The 21,552-nt window shown below is 46.5% G+C and overlaps 1 protein-coding gene across 1 annotated transcript; it reads right to left on the bottom strand.

Moving 5' to 3' along the window:
• Positions 1-2,275: 2,275 nt before the first annotated feature.
• LOC114033246 (junctophilin-2-like) lies at positions 2,276-8,665 on the bottom strand (the record flags this gene model as incomplete). The annotated part of the gene is made up of 4 exons (XM_027848694.1): positions 2,276-2,591; positions 3,781-3,877; positions 4,910-5,709; positions 8,547-8,665. Coding segments are annotated over 3 exons (1,000 nt in total), but the record flags the coding sequence as incomplete, so codon positions are not given.
• Positions 8,666-21,552: the final 12,887 nt, after the last annotated feature.

Here is a 21,552-nt window from a genome sequence, read left to right as displayed (position 1 = left end):
AAAACATTTCCCCCAGATACTTATAACAGATGCCTAAAATTTTACTTTTCCTTCGGGCCTCCATGAACGCTGGATTTGAAATCAGAAGACCTGGGTTCATACCCAACTCTGTCACCTACTAAATGAGTTTGGGCAAGTCATTTTTTTCTCTTTCAGACCCTTAGCATCTTCCTACATAAAAACAAGGGGATCTGCAAGGCCCCTTCTATCTCTAAAACCTCTGCTCTTATCTTGCCTCCTCTCCACCTCCCTCAACCCCCTCAATCCCCTCTCTCTCACACACACTATGAACATAAAAATAGCTTGGGAAGGGGAGAAACTTGAACCACTTATCACCTCACCCCTTAGAGTGATCGTAAAGGAAATAGGACCTAAGAAGCAGTAAGGAGAGTGAGATGGGCCCCAAAAAGATAAGCAACTTTTCTTGGATCTCTCACACATTCTGTGAAGTCACGCACAGTTAAATCCCAGGGTCCCAGGGATGGATGACACCTCCAGAGGTCATCTGGTCCATCCCCCTACCCCCAAGCCCTTCCCTCACCAAACCCCACTTACAATCAGGGATTTCTCTTATTCCTGAATATTCGGCACACACACCCCCAATCACCTTATTTGAGAGAAGAGTATGGCCCACATATAGAACCAATACACAGGCCTTGGCCTGGGACGGTGAGCAGGTATCTTTATTATCGCACAGAATATAGCAGAAAGAGACAGACAGACAGGCCAGGACGTAGCACACAGGCACCTCCCCTGCCATTATCCTCTGGACCTAGGCATGACAAGAAAGGGGGAACATCCCAGGGCTGGAACCAGGCCTAAAATGTTTGTTGCCAGTCCTGGGGAATGAAGTGCTCTCGCCTGAGGTAGCAGGCACTTTTAGGTACCTCCTTTGAAAGGTCAATTCCCACCACCACACAGAAACTAGACTGGGCACCCCATCGCAGCCTAGAGCAAGAGGGTAGGTGCCTCTGACCTCCCTGTGTAGAAATCAGAGCTGAGATTTAAACCAAGCTAAAGGGCAGCTGGGATCCGGACCTTAGCAAAGTCGACAAATATCCTCAAGATCCCAAGGTCCAGGAACAAGGCTCAGGAGTATTGAGAGAAAGAGAGAAAACAGATCACAGAGGAAGCACAGTGTTCCTCACCTCCACCTCCACCTCTGTGCCCATCTCTGTCCCAATCTCAGAGGCTTCGGGCAAGCACAGGACGGAGGCTGGGAGGGGTTCGGGGAGAAGGGGGAGGTGAGGAGGAGCGGTATATTTCACCCAAGGCCTTCCCTATAGTGCCTCTTTACGGCAAGGGCTGGGAGGCAGTCTTCCTCACATGGGACCACCTGGGGAGCTTAGAAAGTTGTCCAAAAACCAGATATCAAAGAGGGGAAAAGTCAAGAAAGAAATCAGGCATGTCACTTACTTAACCTGGGCTCCTACAACATGCACGTCTGCTCCTAGTCCCACTCCTCACCTGCTTCATCTTAGGCCAGCACACGGGCACAGATCTGAGTCCCTCCCCCTCAGGATGCCCTGCCTCCTAGCTCACCTTTGGGGCTTTCTTACCCACCCCTCTCCACAGCAGAAGGGCACATCCTGGGAGACCCACCAAGGACAGGAACGCTTTTAAATGTAGGCGCATGCAATTGCCATCCTCTATACCAGCCAAGCCAAAAGTCATTTTCAAGCACTCCAAAGATATAGGCAGTGATCTCCAAGCACCCAGCCTCCCATCCCAACAAAACTCCATGGGCTGCCTGGCCTGCTTCTGCCACAGTGGGAGCCCCTTTGCACCATGGGGTCAGGAAAGACATCATTACTCAAAGTGGTTTTCCCCACTGGGGAAAACCTCAGGCAGCTGGAGTGGATGGATTTGTTCTTGTTCCTTTCTTTGTGGGATAGTGCAGGTAGGCTGGGTCTAAGCTGTCTTCATCTTGCTCTGCAGTGTCAGCCCAGAAGCAGAAAGGGGAGACAGGCAAGCCGGAGCCAAGGCAGCTTTTCCCCTCCCTGCCCCACGAGGGAGAGTGAGGGCCTCTCCAATGCTTCTGCTCACCCCATGCCATCCTCCTTCCCAGCTGCCTCTGGCCACTGGAGTCAGAAAGCCCCTTAACTAGCTCCTTGAATTTCTAGATGGATCCTTCAAGAGAGCCTGGGCTGGCTAGCAGCAGCCTAGGAGAGTGGAACCAAACCCCAGCCTTGGTAAAGTAAAGTTTGGGGGTAGGGGCTGGGGAGAGTCATTCCATTGCACCTGAGCCTCCAGGCAAGTGGAAAGAGTGGGGGGGGTTTGCTGGTCCCCTTCTCTGGGTATACATGCAGGTGCAGCCACAAACACTCATGTAGGTGATGCCACCCTCAGGTTCATAGAGGGCTTAGAGAGGGAGGGCCCTTCCTCACCCCAGACCGGGAGGGACCAAGCCAGATTGGGATCAGGGAAGCTAAACAGAACACAGGGCAGTTTTCTTTCAGGGATAGGGCTGCCAGAGCTGGAAAGCCTGCGGCCAGTTCCTGGGTCCAGTATCTCGCCCTCAGCATCTCCCCACAGCTGCGGTGGCATCCAGTCGTTGCAAAGAGATCCAACGTTTGCATGGGTGGGAACTCCTGAGGCCAGCAAAAAAAAAATGATCAAGTCATCACAAAGGAATAAACTGGGGGACCACCACAGAGCAAGAAGGGACACTGTCCCAGCTAAGTGTCTCCCTAGGAGGCCAGGCCATGGAGAAGGATCTTGGGAGTGTTTGGGTACCAGGTCATGAGGCAGGGCTGGAGAAGAATGTTGGAGGGAGCAGGCTGTGGGGTAGTCCCTGGAGAATCAGGACATAGGTAGGGTGTCTGAAGATTAATGCCCCCGTGCAACGTCCAGGAGGCTCAGGATGTAGGCTAGTATCTGGGGCCAGTGTCGGAGAGATTAAACCATTGACTCACCTTTAGGGAAGTTTGTTTGGTGACCTAGGTCAGAGGGTAGTGTCTGTAAAGAGTGTTTGAGAGATCAGGCCGTGAAGAGATGTTTTAGGGGTCTTGGCTCAGGGAGCAGTGTTTTCAAGGCTTAGATCAGAGGGCAGAGTGTTCAGGGGGAGTATCTGTGGACTTGAGTCCCCAGGGCCTCAATGGCAGAGAGTATTTAGGGAGAGGATGTAGAGGCTCGGTCTATGAAGCAGAATATTTTGGGGGAGGCTCCCCAACAGTCCAACACACAGGTGAGGCTCCCCGGCTCAGGGAAGGAGGTCAGACGGGAGGGTCTAACCTAGGGGTGGGGAACCTACGGCCTCGAGGCCACATGTAGCCCTCTAGGTCCTCAAGTGAATCCAAACTTCACAGAATAAATCTCCTTAATGAAAGGATTTGTTCTGTAAAACCTGGGCTCAGACAAAAGGCTGCATCCAAAGGACCTAGAAGGCCACATGTAGTCTCAAGGCCACAGGGTCCCCACCCCTGGTCTACCCTGTAACTGAAGCCCTGGCTATAGAGCTAAAGATCAGCCCACACTGTTGGGGGACCAGTGATAAATCCCTCTCATGTCCAGGACAATTCCAGCAATGTCACTTGTCAAAGCTCTAGGCAGCATTGCTCTCCCATTTTTTTCTGCTTGTTTCTAAGCATCTCACCTGTATCACAGTCCCAGGGTCTGAGAGACCTGGGAAGCCACCTGAGGGGTGGGGAAGGGCTTTGCACCGAGAAGCAACCTGAGGAGTACATGTAACTCAAGCAGTATGCTCATCCCTTTGGCTCATCCCCTCCCACCCTTGTAGGAGGAGGAAGCCGGCCCTGCATCTTCCCCACCTGACCTCACCTGAGCCAAGGCCACATCAGGTCAGAAAATGCACAAAAAGGATGGCCAAGCCGATGTTCAGCAGAATCACCATGCAGATAAGGACAGTGTTGGGAGCCTGTAGGGAAAAAGAGCAAGGGAGAGGTCTGGAGAGGACCACAGGGCAAACTTTCAGGGAGGCATCTCTGCCAGAACATCCTCTGGGTGCTCACATATGGGATTAAAGAAATTTAGGCTGCAAGAGCCCCCTAGGGGCCATGCCTACCTTTAGGTAGGGCCTAACTCATCTCATGTGGTGCCAATAGGTATTTCAGACATTTTACTTTCTTTTATTTTTGGAGGCAATAGGGGTTAAGTGACTTGCCCAGGATCACACAGCTAATAAGTGTCTGAATTTGAACTCAGGTTCTCCTGACTTCAGGGCTGGTGCTTTATCCACTGCACCACTTAGCTCAAAAAGGCCAAGGTCCCCCACTGCATCCAGGGCCATCCCCAGTCATTCTAATCTATAGCTTGCCAATGGACCCAGATGGTTCCAGAGGAGATAGTGAGGCTGGTGACTTTGCACAGCCCTGCCTCACTTAAATCCACTTCACTTGTACCTTCCTAATGCCATGGTCCTCTTTGAGAACAAAGGACAAACAATAACTGGTCTCACAGAGATGAGGGGCTTACCAGTTATTGAAGATTTCCAGGCAAGCTGAGGCCTTTGGTATCTCCCATTGGTGTCTCCACCAGTGAAGGAGACTTAACCTTAATCATTTCTGTTACCATAGCTACCCCATTTTCTCTAGGATGTGAGAATGTGTCAGGAAGCATTCTTTCCCTTCCTGTTGGTGAGTCTTCCTGGCAGGTCTGGCTGTCTATCATTGGGTTGCAGGGGTTATAAGCCAGAAAGATGTCCATTGTATAGTGACAAAGAACCCTGGGCTTGGAATCAGATGGTCTGGGTTTGAATCCTGACATTACTTTCTGAGTGATTTTAGGCAATGAGTTTCCCCTCTCTGGGCCTCAGTTTCTTTATTTGTAAACTGAGAGGAGATGACTAGATGAATTCTAAGATCCCACCTGACTGTAAATAGATCCTTCTGTAGAAACCACCACTTCTATGTGGGGATGGCGACTCCAGCCCCAGCCCAGCCAGCATTACCTCCTCCAGCTCTGTCTCGGCTTCCAAGGCTGCAGCCGCTACTTCTCGACGTCCCTTCTTTTTGGCCCCACCCTTGGATGAACCTCGGGCCTCTGTTTTTCTGGTGGGCTTAGTGTGGCTTGCGGTGTCTGCCTTGATGGGAGAGGGTGGATGCTTTGGCTCTGTTTTGGGGGCCCTGGCTTTCAGCTCCGGCTTGGGGGGTGTAGTGGCCCTTGGGAGGGCCTCCACATTAGGCTGGATGTCTGGCTTCAACACTGGAGAGGCTGAGGGGGTCACAGGTGTAGTGGGGGAAGCACCATCTGCCTCTTCCTCATCAAAAGGTGGTGGGACAGGGGGCGACGTGCGGACAGCATAGCTGTGGTACCCCTGGTAGAGTGCTACTTCTGGCTCCCTAGTGGGCTGTGGGGGTGGTGGCTGCAGGGGCTGGATCTCCATGTGGTCAGTAGGGGTTCTTGTGGGGCTCCTGCTGCTTCTCTCACCAGGACCCACATCAGATGGGGTTACTGGACGGCTGCCTTCTCGGCTCTGCTCCCCGTTCCATTCTCCCGGACTCAGGAAGCCATCCTTCTGTGTTCCAGGCCTAGGCTGCTTAGCCTCAGGGGGTGTCCCTGCAAGGTGGGGTGATGGCGTACGGGCTGGAGTGCCACCCCCTTGGAGGGAGGCCTCCCGTTCATGTAGCTGGGGGCTCTCTGGAGGGGGCTCCTGGATGCCTGGGGCCTCTCCACGGCCTACATTCTCCATAACACTTTCAGCATTCTCTATGATCTCCTGGAGCAACCTCCGTTTCTGGTACTCAGGGCCTAGGGAGAATAATAATGATAATAATAAACACACAGCTGAGTCATTCTGGCTCATTTACAGGAATGGAGACAGTGATTTAGGACTGAGTCATTGCCACCAGAAATTAGAGAAGGGTCATCCTTAAGAAACTAGCATTTAGTAATTGACGCAGATTATGCAAGAAAACAATAGAAATGGTGCATCCCAGGACTGCAGGATGCAAAAATTTAGCACCAACCAAAGACCTGATCAAATGGCAGAATTTTATACCAGCAGCTTGTTAGAATTATATACCAGGCAGGTAGGTGGTACAGTGGATAAAATGTCAGACCTGGAGTCAAGAAGAATCATATTCCTGAGTTCAGATCTGGCTTCAGATACTTACTAGCTATGTGACCCTGGGCAGGTCACTTCACCCTGTTTACCTCAGTTTCCTCGTCTATAAAATGAACTGGAGGAGGAAATGGCAAATCACTCCAGGATCTTTGCTGAGAAAACCCCAAACGGGGTCACAAAGAGTCAGACATGACTGAAAAATGACTGAACAACAATAAAGAATAAATAGCGACCTCCCAGGACCATTTCTGCTGGAGGATATCATATGAGAAGAGTGATAGATACAAAGAAATTTAAGACACATTTTAAAATAAATATCACCATACCAAATAATTGATTTCTAACTTACATGGAATGAAAGGTTTCAAAATACAGAGATTTAGCAGAGAAGATCAAAATTATTTGGAAATGGTATGAGGTGAGTATTATCCCCATTGTCCTGTCTACTACTGGAGTTGGACTGAGGATACTTTCAGTGATCTTTACACAGAGGATAAGCTTACATCCTGATGCTTTTATTTTATGATGTTGGTGTTCAGTCATTTCAGTCATGTCTGACTCTCAGTGACCCCATATTGGGTTTTCTTGGCAAAGATACTGGAGTGGTTTTCCATTTCCTTCTCCAGCTCATTTTATAGATGAGGAAACTGAGGCAAACAGGGTTAAGTGACTTGCCCAGGGTCACACTGCTAATAAGAGTCCGAGACTGGATTTGAACTCAGCTCTTCCTGACTCCAGGACCAGCATTCTTTCCACTGGACCACCTAACTATAAACAGTGGCTATTTTATCTACCCATGTAATAGCCTACAGGACATTAAATATAAAAGAATAATAGTAGGACAGCAAGAGGCAATCATAAAATAATGGACTGAGTGCTGGCCTTGGAGCCAGGATGACCTGGATTTAAGCGTCACCTCTGCTTGCATTGGCTCTGTGACCCTGAACAAGTCACCTAATTTCTCAGTGCTCTCAACAACTCTTTAAGACCATAAGTGGCAGAGTGGCACACTGCCTCGTTGAGGGTCTTCCCATCCAGGAGTTCTCTACCAGAGTCATCAAAATCAGAGCCTACAAAACTCCCAAGTGCAGCTGGAACCACATAAAGATGCCTTTGGGAAACGTTTAACAAAATAAATAAAAAATACCATGCGACATAGATAATGTTAATTTGTGCACTCCTTGGCTCGATTACAGGCTTCCATTTGTATTTGGGTTTGACTGGACTCCCTTCTACCAGTGACATCACAGGCTCAACCATCCTTATCTCTATTCCTACTAGGATGACAGTGATTTGTCCCAGGACCATTTCTATGATAGCCCCATTGACAAAGATGAAAAAAAAATGAGACTATAATAATAATAATAACTTAATATTACATAGTGCTTAAAGTTTTAAAAAGTACATTCCCTATGGCCCTCATAATATAAATATTTTTAGCTTCCTTTTTTTGGGTGAGGAGTGGGACGCAATCAGGATTAAGTGACTTGCCCAGGGTCACACACCTAGTAAGTGTCTGAGGTCAAATTTGAACTCAGAGCCTCTTGCCTCCAGGGCCATTGCTCTATTCACTTCAGCACCTAGCTACCCCTTATTAATTCCCTTTTAAAGAAGAGGAAATTGAGTCTCAGAAAGATAAAGTGATTTGCTCACTGTCACACAGCTAATAAATTGTCAGAGCATCAATTTGAACCCAGATGTGAATGCACTCTTTTCATTATACTGTGATGTTTGTGTAGAAGTCACATCTTGGTCGTAACAGTAACAACAGCCATGATAATAGCTAGCATGTACATAATGCTTTTAGGTTTGCAAAAGACTTTACATATATTAATTCATTTGATCCTCACAACAGCCTTGGGAGGCAGGTGCTATTATTATCCTCATTTTACAGAAAAGGTAACTGAGGCACAGAGAGGCTATGTATTTTGAGAGTCACAGAGCTAATAATTGCCTGGGGCAAGGTTCAAGCTCTGGTTTTCCTGTCTCCAAGTCCATCACTTTGCACTGTGTGACATCCCTACCTATACCTCCAGGAGCTGGCCTACATTTGTAGAGGGAACCCTTGAAAAAAAGAGGACCAAGGAAACGGAAATGGAAAGGGAAATCCTATCCATCGTTCAAGGTCCAACCTAAATTCCACATTCTCCACATATAGAGGGAGTTTTATAGAGTTTTACAGAGTGGAGAGAGCTTTGGATTATAAGTCAGAAGACCTGGATCTGGGTCCTGGTTCTGCTACACAGAGCCTGGCAACCTCAGAGACATGGTCTGAGTCTTAGTTTCCTAACCTGTAAAATGAGAATTATGATACCTGCCCTGCCTATCTCTCAGGCTTGTCATGAGGATTGGATGAGATAAGGAATGTGAAAGCATCACGTAACCATCAAGCGTTCTGGAAAAGTGAGTTGTTCTTACGATAGTTGGTGCTTGGATGGCTAAGAGACATCTGAGGAAAAGTCCTGAAATCTCCTCCCTCTCTTCTCTCTGCTAGCCCATGCCACACCATGCTATGTCTTACCTGGCTGGTAGAAGTCCGGAGACAGCTCCCTGGCCAGGGTCCGTGCAATGCTGGATTCGCTGTTGGCCGCCACTGCGGCCTGCTCTGCTCCATCCGCCTTGGCCTTGGCATGACTTGTCCTGGGGAAACAAGACACAGAGAGTTCAAGGTCTCTCCAGGGCACTTTCACCCCAGCACAATAATGTTATTGATCGTGGAAAGAGGATCCTCATTCCAGTTACGGTAATTCCCTGAGGTGGGTATTTACATGTTCATGCATAAGTATGTACAGAGATATGTATCTCTACACATGCATGCTCACTTTGGAGTCCATGCAATACAAAGGTTTATAACCTGTCTTTGGGATAGAGAAGACTAACTCCAGATGGGCCAACCTTGACTCTCATCTATCCTGATCCCCCACCTCCACCTCGCCTTTGGAAAAAAAAAAGAGTTGTGAGTAAAAGATGCTGGTGAGCCAGACCAGCAAGAAGATACAACTCAAGAGCAAAGCATGGGAGATAAGGCATGTGAGCCTATCAGAAGATCTGGACTGATCCCGTGCTGTATCCAAGGCAGCCAGAGTGCCGGGGATACCCGGCTCTGGTCCAAGGTATGGGATGGATCCAGGGGCTCCTTCTGACCTCCTAATGAAGCCCTCTACCTCGTTTCCACTTAGCCAAAAGGTCAAGCTCATCCTTTCCTTATCTGTGGCTCTCAACTTAGATCTCACTTACCTACTATGAAACCCTCTTGGCCATCAGAAATGCTAAGCTTACACACAGAGAAATGATAAGATAGAAAACAATTCTTACTCTAGGCAAGGGTTCTTAACCTGGGATCTCTGAACTTTTTCTTTCTAATTCTATATTTTAATAACTGCCGGAGGGGTCCATGACACAAATGAGGTTAAGAGTCCTTGCTCGTCTAGGGAGATGAAAGGTGTGATCAGTGAGAGCTGAGCTGCGGGCTTAAAGCTATGAAAGCAGTAAATAGAGTGTAGAGCATGTGTATTTGGCTTTCAGCTGCTCCTGGAAAAAAGTCCCAAGCTGGTGAGAGTGTCAGGCTGCAAGGGAACAAATCGGGGGCAGCTGCAGTTTGGTCTCCTTTATGAACCACTGGTTGCCATAGTTGGACAACTGGGTCCCAAAAGAAAGCCATTCCCTGGAGGGAAGAGGGAGAGTGCTTCCACAAAGGAGACAGGATGAGAGGGAACAAGGAAGTCCCTCCCCCATCACTCACTACCTCTTTCTCCATCACTCCCTCCCCGATTCCACCCTAACCCCCCAACTTGCTGCTAAGCCTGCCTAACTCCCTAGTACCCCCTGCTGCCTACATAAACACACGTTGACTTTCATATACTCTGTGTGTTTACACGCAGCCTGGTGTAGAAGGAAGGGCTATTTTCTTGGGGTCGAGAGCTAGATTCAAACCCACTTCTGATGCTTCTTAGCTATTTGATCCTGGGCAAGTCATTTTACCTCCAAATAAATGGAGATATTAAAATTTATACTGCTTGCTGCTTAGAGTTGTGAGAAAAGTACTTTATAAATGGTAAAGCACTGTAGGATCCTATGTGAAATCAAAAAGAGAGCTCTTCTACTGCAGTACTAACCCCTTCCCCAGGAAGACCCCCCCCCAAAACAGCACTGCCCACCCCTCTCCCCAGAAGCCCTCTGACTCAGTACTATTCTCCTGATGGTCAGCCACCTCTAGGAAGCCCCTCCCTAACACTTTTCTCCCCTGGATATTTAGAGGCCCCCTAGTGATTTCAGAGCTGCCCATGGGATAACTAATCAGATTTCCTTGCCCTACATCTGTGTGCTTAGAATAGGGGACACATACTTCTAGGGGTAGGAAGTGGGAAGAAGGAATGGTTCAGGAACCCTGGTTCTACTACTAACTCTATGTGTGACCTTGGACATGTCACTTTAATCTCTCTGGACCTCAGTTTCCTCATCTGTAAAATGGAACAACAATAATTTCACTCTCTCAGGATTATTGTGAGGGGACAAAAAACTCAAACTCTGGAATCTTTAACGTGCTATAGAAATGTGAGTTATTTGGCAATCATTTTGTATTAGCCCCACTGGGGATGCCATAGCCTGTCAGGCTTTGTGTTGTCATTCTATGATTTCTTTTCTCCTTCAAGTCTTACTGTAATGATACTACCCCTAGAAGTATGTGTCCCCTATTCTAAGCACACAGATGTAGGGCAAGGAAATCTGATTAGTTATCCCATGGGTAGCTCTGGAATCACTAGGGGGCTTCCAAATATCCAGGGGAGAAAAGTGTTAGGGAGGGGCTTCCTAGAGGTGGCTGACCATCAGGAGAATAGTACTGAGTCAGAGGGCTTCTGGGGAGAGGGGTGGGCAGTGCTGTTTTGGGGGGGGTCTTCCTGGGGAAGGGGTTAGTACTGCAGTAGAAGAGCTCTCTTCTTGATTTCACATAGGATTATCTCCCCACTGTCAGCAGGGTTAAAAATAATGCTAGTGGTTCTGGGAAAGGGAGCAGACAGTCCTGCAGCAAAATCCCTGAGGGAGGGAGACACATTTGAGACACTTAGCCTGGCCTAGCCTAGCTTAGCCTCAACACTCTCCTCTTCCTCTTCTGACCCCAGGTTATATTAGGCACACATTATCTCTGGCTTCCCAACCATGAATGTCTATCCTAGGTGTCAGTGGTTGCCCCATTTGTCAGAAAGATAAAACTGAGCCCCAGAGAAGGATGGTGCCCTTGCTAAAATGCCAGAACAGGTTGAAGCAGGATTGGACTAGCTGCTTTCTGATATTTTAGCAAACTCTTAAGTCATAGGAACCTTCTTACTGAGAGCTCACCGTTACGGAGTGGCCAGGAAGGCAATGGTTTGGTCCTCTTGGCTTTTCTCAGGGCAAAATAGGTGGTTCCTACCCCGATGCTGATGGGAGTGGGGTAGGGAGGAAGGATGCTTCTGCTCTGGTCTTACACTGAGGAGGCATCATGTGGGAAACAGAAAAACCATAGCCCCAAGAATCAGGAGAGCTAGGCTCCCCACTTGGCCTGATAATTAGCTGAATGACTTAGACCTTCAATTTCTCCTGCCCCAAAACAGAGATTAAAGGCCTACCAGACTTCTTTGAGGTATGTCAAGATCAGGAAGAGTATGAGCACTCCACATCCCCGACCTCAGGACTGATCCTGTGGCAGTGCCACTCTGACCCCTGCCTTCTGGCTAGCCACGAGGCCTGGATCTGACCACAAATCTTAGCAAGTCACTTAACTCTTGAAACCTCAGTTGCCTCACCCGTAAAATGAGGGATTTGGGATAGATTCCTTCTGGCTTTAAGAATTAGAGAGGTGCTTACTAGCTGTGTGACCTTAGTCAAGTCACTTAACCCCAAGTGCCTCACCAAAAAAGCAAAAACAAAACAAAACAAAACAAAAAAGAATTATAGAGATGCCTTCCTTATTAGGAATATGTTTGGAAGATAGCACAGCTGAGGGTCAGCGTGTAGGTAATGGGCATAAGATTCGTCATTTATCAGGTGGCACAGTGGATAGAGCACCAGCCCAGGAGTCAGGAGGACCTGAGTTCAAATCTGACCTCAGACACTTGACACTTACTGGCTGTATGACCCTGGGCAAGTCACTTAAGCCCATTGCCTAGCCAAAAAAAAAAAAAAAAAAAAAAGATTGGTCACTTAGCTCTAGAGAGAGATCCCCTCTTTTCTCCCTCCATTTTCAGAAGTTTCTGCGTCACTGAGATTTAAAAATAAATAAACAAACACTTCCCTAACCTACTATTTGCTGCATGTGAATCTTGTGACTCCTTTGAGAGGGCCGACTTCTTTTGTGTTCTGGACACTTGATAACACCTAATTAAAGTGTGATGGCAGTGGTGGTGGTGGTGGTGGAGGTGATGGTGGTGGTGGCTGTTGTTAATTTAATTAATTGCCTCCCCTTAGCATTTTAGAAAGTTTTGAGTCTAAACTAGATTCACGTAATACTTGAGATGCAATTCCTTCTGTTGATTTTTTCTCTCAACATTTTGGAGATTAGTTTGAATTTGAATAAGAACCATACTTTGAGTAAAAAAAAAAAAAAAGAATTATAGACTACAATATTCTTCACAGATCCTTCCCAGCTCTGACATTCTGTTCTTAAATCTCTTCCGTGTCTAACATTCTTTTTTCCCACTGTTACTATCCTGTTTGAGACTTCCCTTCTCTCATTAGATTGTGAGCATGCTTAAGGTAGGGACTTTGCCTTCTTTTCTAGCTAGGAGAGCTGGCCACAGGAAGCGAGGATGGCCACACAAGGGGGTCAGCAGGGTCCTGAACACCCTGAACGGCGTCATTGCTACATTTTTGCTCAGGCTTTCTCCTCTACCCCATCCCAGTTCACCGCTGTATTCAAAACTTGAGGGGAGTCCACCCCCACCCCCAGGTCATGTGTTGCAGTTGGCATCCACATTCCTCCACTTATCCCTAGCTCAGGGACTCCAAGAACAACCCAGGCTTCTTTTGTCACATCAGGGAAGCCCGGCTGAACCCAACTGCAGGAGCAATCTATGGTATTTGCCCCACCGAGCCATTCATCTTCCTAGGGGCATAGCAGAAGCTTCCTCTACTGAAACTGGAGCTTCTTCCCCTAAATAGCTCAAGGTCACCTGGCTCCCTCACTGAAAGCCCACAGGATCTGAGGATGGAAAACTGGAAATGATCTCAGAGCTTATTTAGTACGACTGACCTCATTTCACAGATGAGGAAACTGAGGCCCAGAGAATGAAGTGACTTGTCCAAGGTCATGTGGCAATAAATAGCAGGGCTGGGATTCAAACCCAGGTCCCTTGGCTTCAAATCCATCTATAGCCAAATCATAGCCAGCCGAGCCACCTCTAACTTGTGACAAAGCCACGTCACTAAAACAGTAAGTGGCTGGTGCCATCATCCCTGTTCTGGCCCATCAGGGGTAAGAGGGAAAGGAGGAAGGGAATAGGTCCTTATTAAATAATTGTCATGCGCCAGGCATTGTGCCAAGTGCTTTACAAATATTATTTCATTTGATCCTCACAACAACCCTGTGAGGTAGGGGCTATTATCCCCATTTTACAACTGAGGAAACTGAGACAGACAGCAGTCAAGTGACTTGCTCAGGGTCACACAGCTAGTAAGTTTCTGAGGCTATATTTGAACTCAGATCTTCCTGGCTCCAGGAGGCCCAGTATTCTATCCACTTAGAAAAGGGTAATGATGATGATGATGATGATACACACCCATGTAGTCTTTTATCTTCCCTCACAATAACCTTAGGAAGAAGGTCAGGAAAATATTATTAGCTTCATTTTACAGCTGAGGAAATTGAGGTGCAAAGAGGGAGAATGATTTGGCAGTGATCACAAAACTAGGGTCAGAGCTGGGATACAGACTCAGCTCTCCTGACTCCATGTTCTTTCTACTACCTCACACTGCCCAGTACTAGGAATGTCCCCTTCCCAATGACCAGAGCCCTCTAGACAGATGGGGAAAAGAACTGTTTCAGGGTCCCCCCCCCCTTTTGTTTCTGTCTGGATTGCTTAGCTAAAGGTTCCTATGGGCACACAAATATTGGCTAATTCCATTGGCCCATTCTACAAGGATATAGGCTAATATCATAAAAAGAGTCCTGTCCTCAGGGGACACTGGAACCAGTGAGTGCTGGTTTGAAAAAACTGTTAAATTTTAATTGTGAGTATTTACACTTTGGAAATCAGCAAATGCTACAAATTAGGGCTTGATTTGTTCTTTTGTTGATTATCTAGACTTAAGAAAATGATGGAAAAATATTAATGCAAATGAAATTTAAAAGTGGGCATTCAGAATGTGAGTTATTAAATATTTATTAGGACATCCCTGCCTGTCCTCGGCTTCAGTTCAGCTCTGTCCTTAACTTACTGAATGACTTCAGGCAAATCCCTTTCCATCTGTAATTCTGTAATAGGGCTTGTACTCTGCACCTCCCAGGTCTGTGGTAAGGCTGAGATGGTGGCTGTAAAGAGCAGTATAACAACAAACTTCTCTCTATGCGTGAGACAATAGGGGTGGTTATTAAAATGTCTGAATCTCCTCTTCTTTGACTGCCATCTCTGCCTGTCCCTACGCTTATCTTTCTGGCCAGAGCCCACCCCTTATGAGTCCCTGGCCAAACCCTTTTGCTTGGTTCAATTCAGCCTCTGAGAGCCTTGAGCCCTGAGGTGATAGGAATTTCCTGGATCGTCAGGATCTTCGTCTTGTGAAATACATGAGGCAGCCGGAATGGGAGATTTGTCCCCAGCAAGAAGGCTGGAAAGAGCTAGGAGGAACTTGGCCTCCAGGCTGAAGGGTTGGGGGTGGGTGGGGCTGTTGGGGAGAGGCTGAAGAAAACTGCAAGGAGGAAGCCATAGTGAGACAGAATCCTTCCAAGTTTGGGGAAGGCCAAGACTGGAGCAAAGACAATAGCCTGTTACTATCACTCGTATACATCTCTGGATGGCAAAGCCAGGCATCTTTTTCAGACACAGAAAGAGTCGTTTTTATATGGCAAAACACTAGCAAAAAGTTCCTCAGAGACTAGAAAAAGAAGCCCACCTTTACCTCTGAAGACAGCAAAGGAATAGAGAAGCAAAGTAGACCCTGGGGGAGGCTGAGAGAGTCCAGTCCCCACTGCCCAGTTCCCATCTGTACCTCCTCCCCTTAGATGCTGTCCTATTCCCTCTACCATCATCCCCACTCTACTCTGACCCTCAGGCTCACAACTCCCTTCCCAGCAGTGACTGATGGAGCATATGGTTGCTCAAACTGCTTGGACGAACATCGGCAACTACAATCCTTCCTACAACATAGTGGACCTCTGGACCTTACCATCTTCACTGCTGATGCACCGCTGATGCACCAGGCTTTTTCATCTGCCTTGTAGCTAAAACTTCCTATATTTTTTGTCTCCCGATTAGAAAGTGAATTCTTTTTTTTAAATTTTTTTTTTTAGCTAGGCAATGGGATTAAGTGACTTGTCCGGGATCACACAACTAGTAAGTGTTATATGTCTGAGGCCAGATTTGAACTCAGGTCCTCCTTACTCCAGGGCCGGTGCTCTATCCACTGCACCACCTAGCTGCCCCTAGCAAGTGAATTCTGAAGACAGACTGTCTTGATTTTCTATGTGTATCTCCAGAACTTAATTCAGTGCTTGTAAGAGTCAATCAGTCAATAAACATTTATTAAATGCCGATTATGTGTCAGGCACTGTGCTGAGTGCTGGCTTTACAAAGAAAGGCAAAAAAAACAGTCCCCGCCTTCAAGGAGCTCACAATCTATTGAAGAGACAACGTGTAAACAACTATGTGCAAACCAGATGGATAGGAAATAATTAACAGAGGGATGGCACTAGAATTGAGGGGTTGGGGAAAGGCTTCCTGTAAAAGGTGGGAATTTGACTGGGACTTGAAGGAAGCCAGAGGAGCCAGGAAGGAGAGGTGAAGAGGGAGAGTATGCCAGGTGTGAGGGACTGCCAGTGAAAGTGCCTGGTAAATATATTTGAGAATCATCAGCATTAATTGATAATTGAATCCATGGGAGCTGGTGAGATCAGCAAGTGAAATAGTAGAGAAGGAGAAGAAAGGGCCCAAGACAGAACCCGGTGGAGCACCCACAGCCCAATTGGGCTTGACCTGGGTGAGGATGCAACAAAGTAGACTGAGAAGGAATGGTCAGATAGGTAAGAGGAGAACCATGAAAACCTAGAAAGAAGAAAGTACCGAGGAGAAGAGGGTCCCTTGCAGCTCTGATTATTGAGGTTCTAAGATCTCTTCCAGCTCTAACCCTCTAGGATCTAAGGTCCCTCCACGATTTGACATTCCACATTTCATGGGCGTTCTAGATCCAGCTGTTCTGTGTTGAAGAGACCATCCAGACCCACAAGTCTAAAGTGGTGGAGTTGATGCACTTCTCAGATTGGGGTTCTCTTTATGTTTCGCTTGGCTTGTGCAAAAAGCAAACTCAGCCCAGTGGATGAGATTGCCGGTGATCACCTTGCAGAGTTTGCTGTTTGCTCAGGCTGCTCCTTGCTCAACAACTCCTGCTGAAAGAATGACCAGCCAGTCCCAAAGCTGCACCCACTGGTTGGGGTGGAGTTCTGTCCTAAGACAACAAGTGAGCACAAGGGTAATACAAGGCTGACTGTGCGAAGGCATTCTGCGGCTCATTCCCACCTTCATATCATCCCACCCGGAATGCCCTTCTTCTTTCTCTCTGACCAACCAAATCCTATCTATTCAGATCCAGCTTATAACACTCAAATCCACAACGTATTGTAGAGGCATAGAGTTAGAGTGGGAAGGACCTTAAGCCATGTAGTCCAAACCCCTCATTTCAACATTTCTTAAACTGTGGGTCGCAACCCCATATTGGAAATAGTAAAAGGTTTCGGAACCCACAACCACCAAAAATTAATTAAAAATCAAATGTGTTGGGGCAGCTGGGTGGTGCCATAGATAGAGCACCGGCCCTGAAGTCAGGAGGACCTGAGTTCAAATCCGACCTCAGACTAAACACTTGACACTAGCTGTGTGACCCTGGGCAAGTCACTTAACCCCAATTGCTTAAAAAAAAAAATCAAATGTGTAATGAATCCTAGGTGTTTCTGTCAGGGCTTGCCCATGTTGCATCATAAAACTTCACTGCAGCCTTGGCTCTGAACACAAAGCGGTGTGCACTTTGCACTGCACATGCCCTCAGGCCACGTAAGACCAATGAACTCTGCCAAAAGGCAAAAACCGGAAAAAGTTTGAGAAGCCCTATATTAAATAGATGAGGAAACTGAGGGACAGAGAAACTAAGTGACTTGCCTGGGGTCACACAGGTAGTACCCAGCTTTTCTTGATTCCAAATCCAGTGCCTTATCTACTAGATGCTGCTGCAATGATCTCTGCTTTCTCTGAAAAATCCATGGAATTTATGGTCAGTTCCATTATTTAGTCCTTAGTCCATACTACCTTGTAATCTGTAATTATTTCATATAGGTATCTTTTTTTTTACCCCAGACCATATTGTGAGAGCCCTGTGATGGCAGATTCCCCAACTTCTGTTTTGCACTAGCTTGAACACACACACTATGACAAGTATATGGTTAGGCATATATTAAGTTTTTAACAAAATTCATGTTGAATCTCCTTAAACATGTGGCATAATTTCCCACCTTGCTGTCTTTGTTCATGTTGCTTCCTATGTCTTGAATATTTTTCCAACAACATTTTTGCCATTGTTCTTCCTTAAAGGCCCAGCTCAAATACTGACTTTTTTTTCTTTTTTGGGGGGGGGGGCAATGGGGTTAAGTGACTTGCACAGGGTCACATAGCTAGTAAGTATTTTTATGTGTCTGAGGACAGATTTGAACTCAGCTCCTTCTGAATCCAGGGCCAGTGCTCTATCCACTGCACCACCTAGCTGCCCCTCAAATACTGACCTCTCTTGAGTTCCTCAGCTGGGAGTGGTGTTCCTCTCCTGTGAACCCCTAAAGTACCTTGGATCCCTCATATACATTTTGTATCATAATTACTTCTTCTGTAGGTCTTATGACCTAACTATACTATGCGCTCCTCGGGCAGGGATACCACCACCACCACCACCACCACCAAGCATTTATATAGCTCCCAGCATGCTCTAAGACCTTTTTACAAATATTATCTCATTTGATCCTCACACCAACCCTGGGAGGTAGGTACTATTGTGATTCCCACTTTACAGTTGAGGAAATTGAGGCAAACGGAGGTTAAGTAACTGGCCCAAAGACACACAATTAGGAAGTCTCTGAGGCCAGATTTGAACTTGGGTCTTTCTGACTCCAGCCTCCAGGACTCTATCCGCTGTGCCTTGTCTACAGACAAGGCCTTGAAGGCCATTGATCCTTCAATGCCTTGAACACACAAAGGAAATGTGAAGTTTTGCAATGGGCAAGCCCTGCCACAAACATTGAGGATTTGTTAATTGAAGTGGAAATGGAGAGCTAGGAAGCAATTTTGAGACAAGGTAGGCATAAATGTGAGACTTCATTCCCCACGTAGATTTGAACTCTGGATACTAAGTCTTCTTGGCTTCAGGTTCAGCACTCTATCCACTTTGTCACCTAGCTGCCCCACTCCACCCATGGCCTTGTTTGTTTTCTTACTTAATGTCATAGGTCCTAGAGCTAGATTTTATATCCCTGTCACTAGCACCGAGCCTGGTTACATTTTTTTCATAGTTATTGTTGGATCGTGTCCCACTCTTCATGACCTCATTTGGAGTTTTCTGGAGTGGTTTGCTATTTCCTTCTCCAGCTCATTTTACAGAGGAGGGAAATGATGCAACCAGGGTTAAGACTCGCCCAGGATTATACAGCTAATAAGTGTCTGAGGCTGGATTTGAACTCAGGTCTTCCTGACTTCAGAATGAACGCTCTATTGACTTCATCACCTAGGTACCTGGTTACCTTAATAAATATTACTTACTCATTGTTGATAGAAGGGACCTTTGAGGCCATCTAATCCAGCACTTTTTTACAGGTGAAGAAACTGAGGTGAAGTAAATTATCTAATGTCATAGAGACAGGACTCAAACCCAAATCCTGCACTCCTTCTACTTTAAATACTAGCTCTAACACTTACTTAGAGGCATGGCGACTTGGGCCCACTCTGCCCTTACTGAGCTTCTCTTTCTGTTTCTGAAGCCAGCTCAAACCTAGCAGCCAATTGTTAAATTTTCAGTGTGGAAATTTACAAATCAGCAAATGTTACAGATCAGGGTTTCATTTATTGTTTTGTTGACTGTCTAGACTTAAGAAAGTGATGGAGAAAATATTAATAGTGCAGATTAAAATGAAAAGTATGTTAAATATACCCTTCTCCCCACCCCCCAGAGCTGGTTTAAAACACTTATCAGTACACCCTTGGGTAATAATTACATACCTAACAGTGTCACTCTGAGGAAAGGACTTTGTAAATTAAAAAAGAGGTATTTTTGATTGTGGTCTAGTAAAAGAAGCCCTGGGTTGGGAGTCAGGTATTTCTTTTGTAAAATGACCTCTCTAGTGTAAATGAGAATAAAGCTAAAAGGCATTTGAATCCAGGCTAACTGCAATGATCAATCCTGACTCGAGGAGACCAAGAAGGAAACATTTCCATCTTTTAATAGAGAGGTGGTAGGCTGCAGGTACCGAATAGTACAAATGCTATCAGAGGCAGTTGGTATGATAGTTTACTTTTTAAATTGTTTTTCTCTGTTAATATTGGGGGAAAGAAAGTAATTATGACATAAAAGCACCAATAGAATGTTTAAAATTATAAAATAAATAAAATCAAAGAGTTGGACTAGGTCAGAGCTTTTTAACTTAGGGTCCATGAACTTTTTTTTAAATTCCAATATAATTGATTTCCTTTGTAACCTTTTGTATTTTATATGATGCATTTAAAACCATTCTTCTGAGAAGGGGTTCATAGGCTTCAGTAGACTGCCAAAGGGGCTCTTGACACAGAAAGGGTTAAGATCCTCTGCATCGGAAGGTCTCTAAGGCCACTTGTCAGTCTGTCAGTCAACAAGCATTTATTAAGCATTTGCTTTGTGCATCTAACTTTCCATGTGGAATGTCGGAAGGTCCCCACCATCTCTGATCCCAGGATTCTGGGACATTTAATATGCTCTGGGTCTGTAGTCACAATGACTACTGATGAGTGGAACTTACAGGCACCTGGAGGGCTCTGCCCCACCCCACCTCCCACCTGCTGTTTCACTCCCTTTTCCTCCCTGACCCCACCCCTGGGGGTCTTCCAATACCTTTCAACTTCCTCCTGACTTCCTAGGTCACATACAAAGAAGGCCTGGTCCTTTGGCTGGTGGGGTTAAAAATAAAGCCTAGCCTGCCTCCTAGAAGTGGATACCCAGCTTTCTAATATTAGCCCCTGCAGCGGTGCCTCTGATCTGGCAGGGAAATTGAGGGCAGGGAGAGGGGAGCAGATGCCGTGTCAGGCCTTTAATCCTCCCTGCTACTCACTAGTTCAGCCAGGCTTTCATGCCCTGGTGGGGAGAGAAGGCAGGTGCTTCACCCCTCCCAGACACACAGCTCCATTAGCCAGGCTCACTGTAGTCTAAGTGAACTTTCAGCCATAGAAGAGAGATCAGAATGGAAGCCACCACTATCCATTATATTCTCTCTTTCCTTAGCTTCAAAAACTTGCTTAGTTCTCTGTTCTTTCTTTATCTTTCTTTATCTCCATCATGGTTTAAGAAGGACATTTCTAAGTTGCAGAGTGTTCAGAGGAGGGCAACTGGGATGGAGCCCTTGTCCTATGAGAATCAGCTGAAGGAGCCAGGTATGCTTAGGCTGGAGGAAAAAAAAAGATTCTGGGGGCACGTGAGAGCTGTCTTCAAGTACTGCGGAGGAGGGGTTAGTCTTCTCTTTGTCCCAAAGAGCAGAACCAGGAGCAAGGGGTGGATATTACAAAGAAGTAAAGTCAGGCTTGATGTCAGGGAAAACTTCCTAAACTAGAACCATCCACGAGTGACGTGGATGTCCTGGGAGATGGTGGGTTCTTCCCCCTGGGAGTCTTCAAGAGACTGGACAACCACTTCTTGGGCGTGTTATACTGGGGATCCCTTTCATGGATAGGTTGGACTGTGCCCACTATAGACTATGGACTATACAGAGATCTCAAGAAAAGTCTTCAATTCAGTGATTGCTCCTCAAACTCTTTCTGACCCCTCAGGGTGGGTGTTTTCTAAGTCAATGTCTGTCTGTCTGTATTCTCTCTATGCACTCCCTTGGCAATCTCGTTCACAGCAACAGTTTTATCTGCCATCCCTATGAGGATGGCTCCCAGATATATCTCTCCAGTCTCAACTTCCTCCTGAGCTCCAGTCCCAAATTTACATATACCTGTGGGACAAATCTGCCTGGATGTGTCACATGAAAAGAAGGAAGGAAAAGAAAGGAAAGGAAAGGAAAAAGGGAAGGAAAAAGGAAAGGAAAGGAAAGGAAAGGAAAGGAAAGGAAAGGAAAGGAA

Source organism: Vombatus ursinus, unplaced genomic scaffold (assembly GCF_900497805.2).
Source record: "Vombatus ursinus unplaced genomic scaffold, bare-nosed wombat genome assembly UNPS02006830.1, whole genome shotgun sequence".
In the NCBI taxonomy this organism is placed as follows: domain Eukaryota; kingdom Metazoa; phylum Chordata; class Mammalia; order Diprotodontia; family Vombatidae; genus Vombatus; species Vombatus ursinus.
Note: the sequence above shows the minus strand (reverse complement) of the source record. Positions and strands in the feature narration are given on the sequence as shown.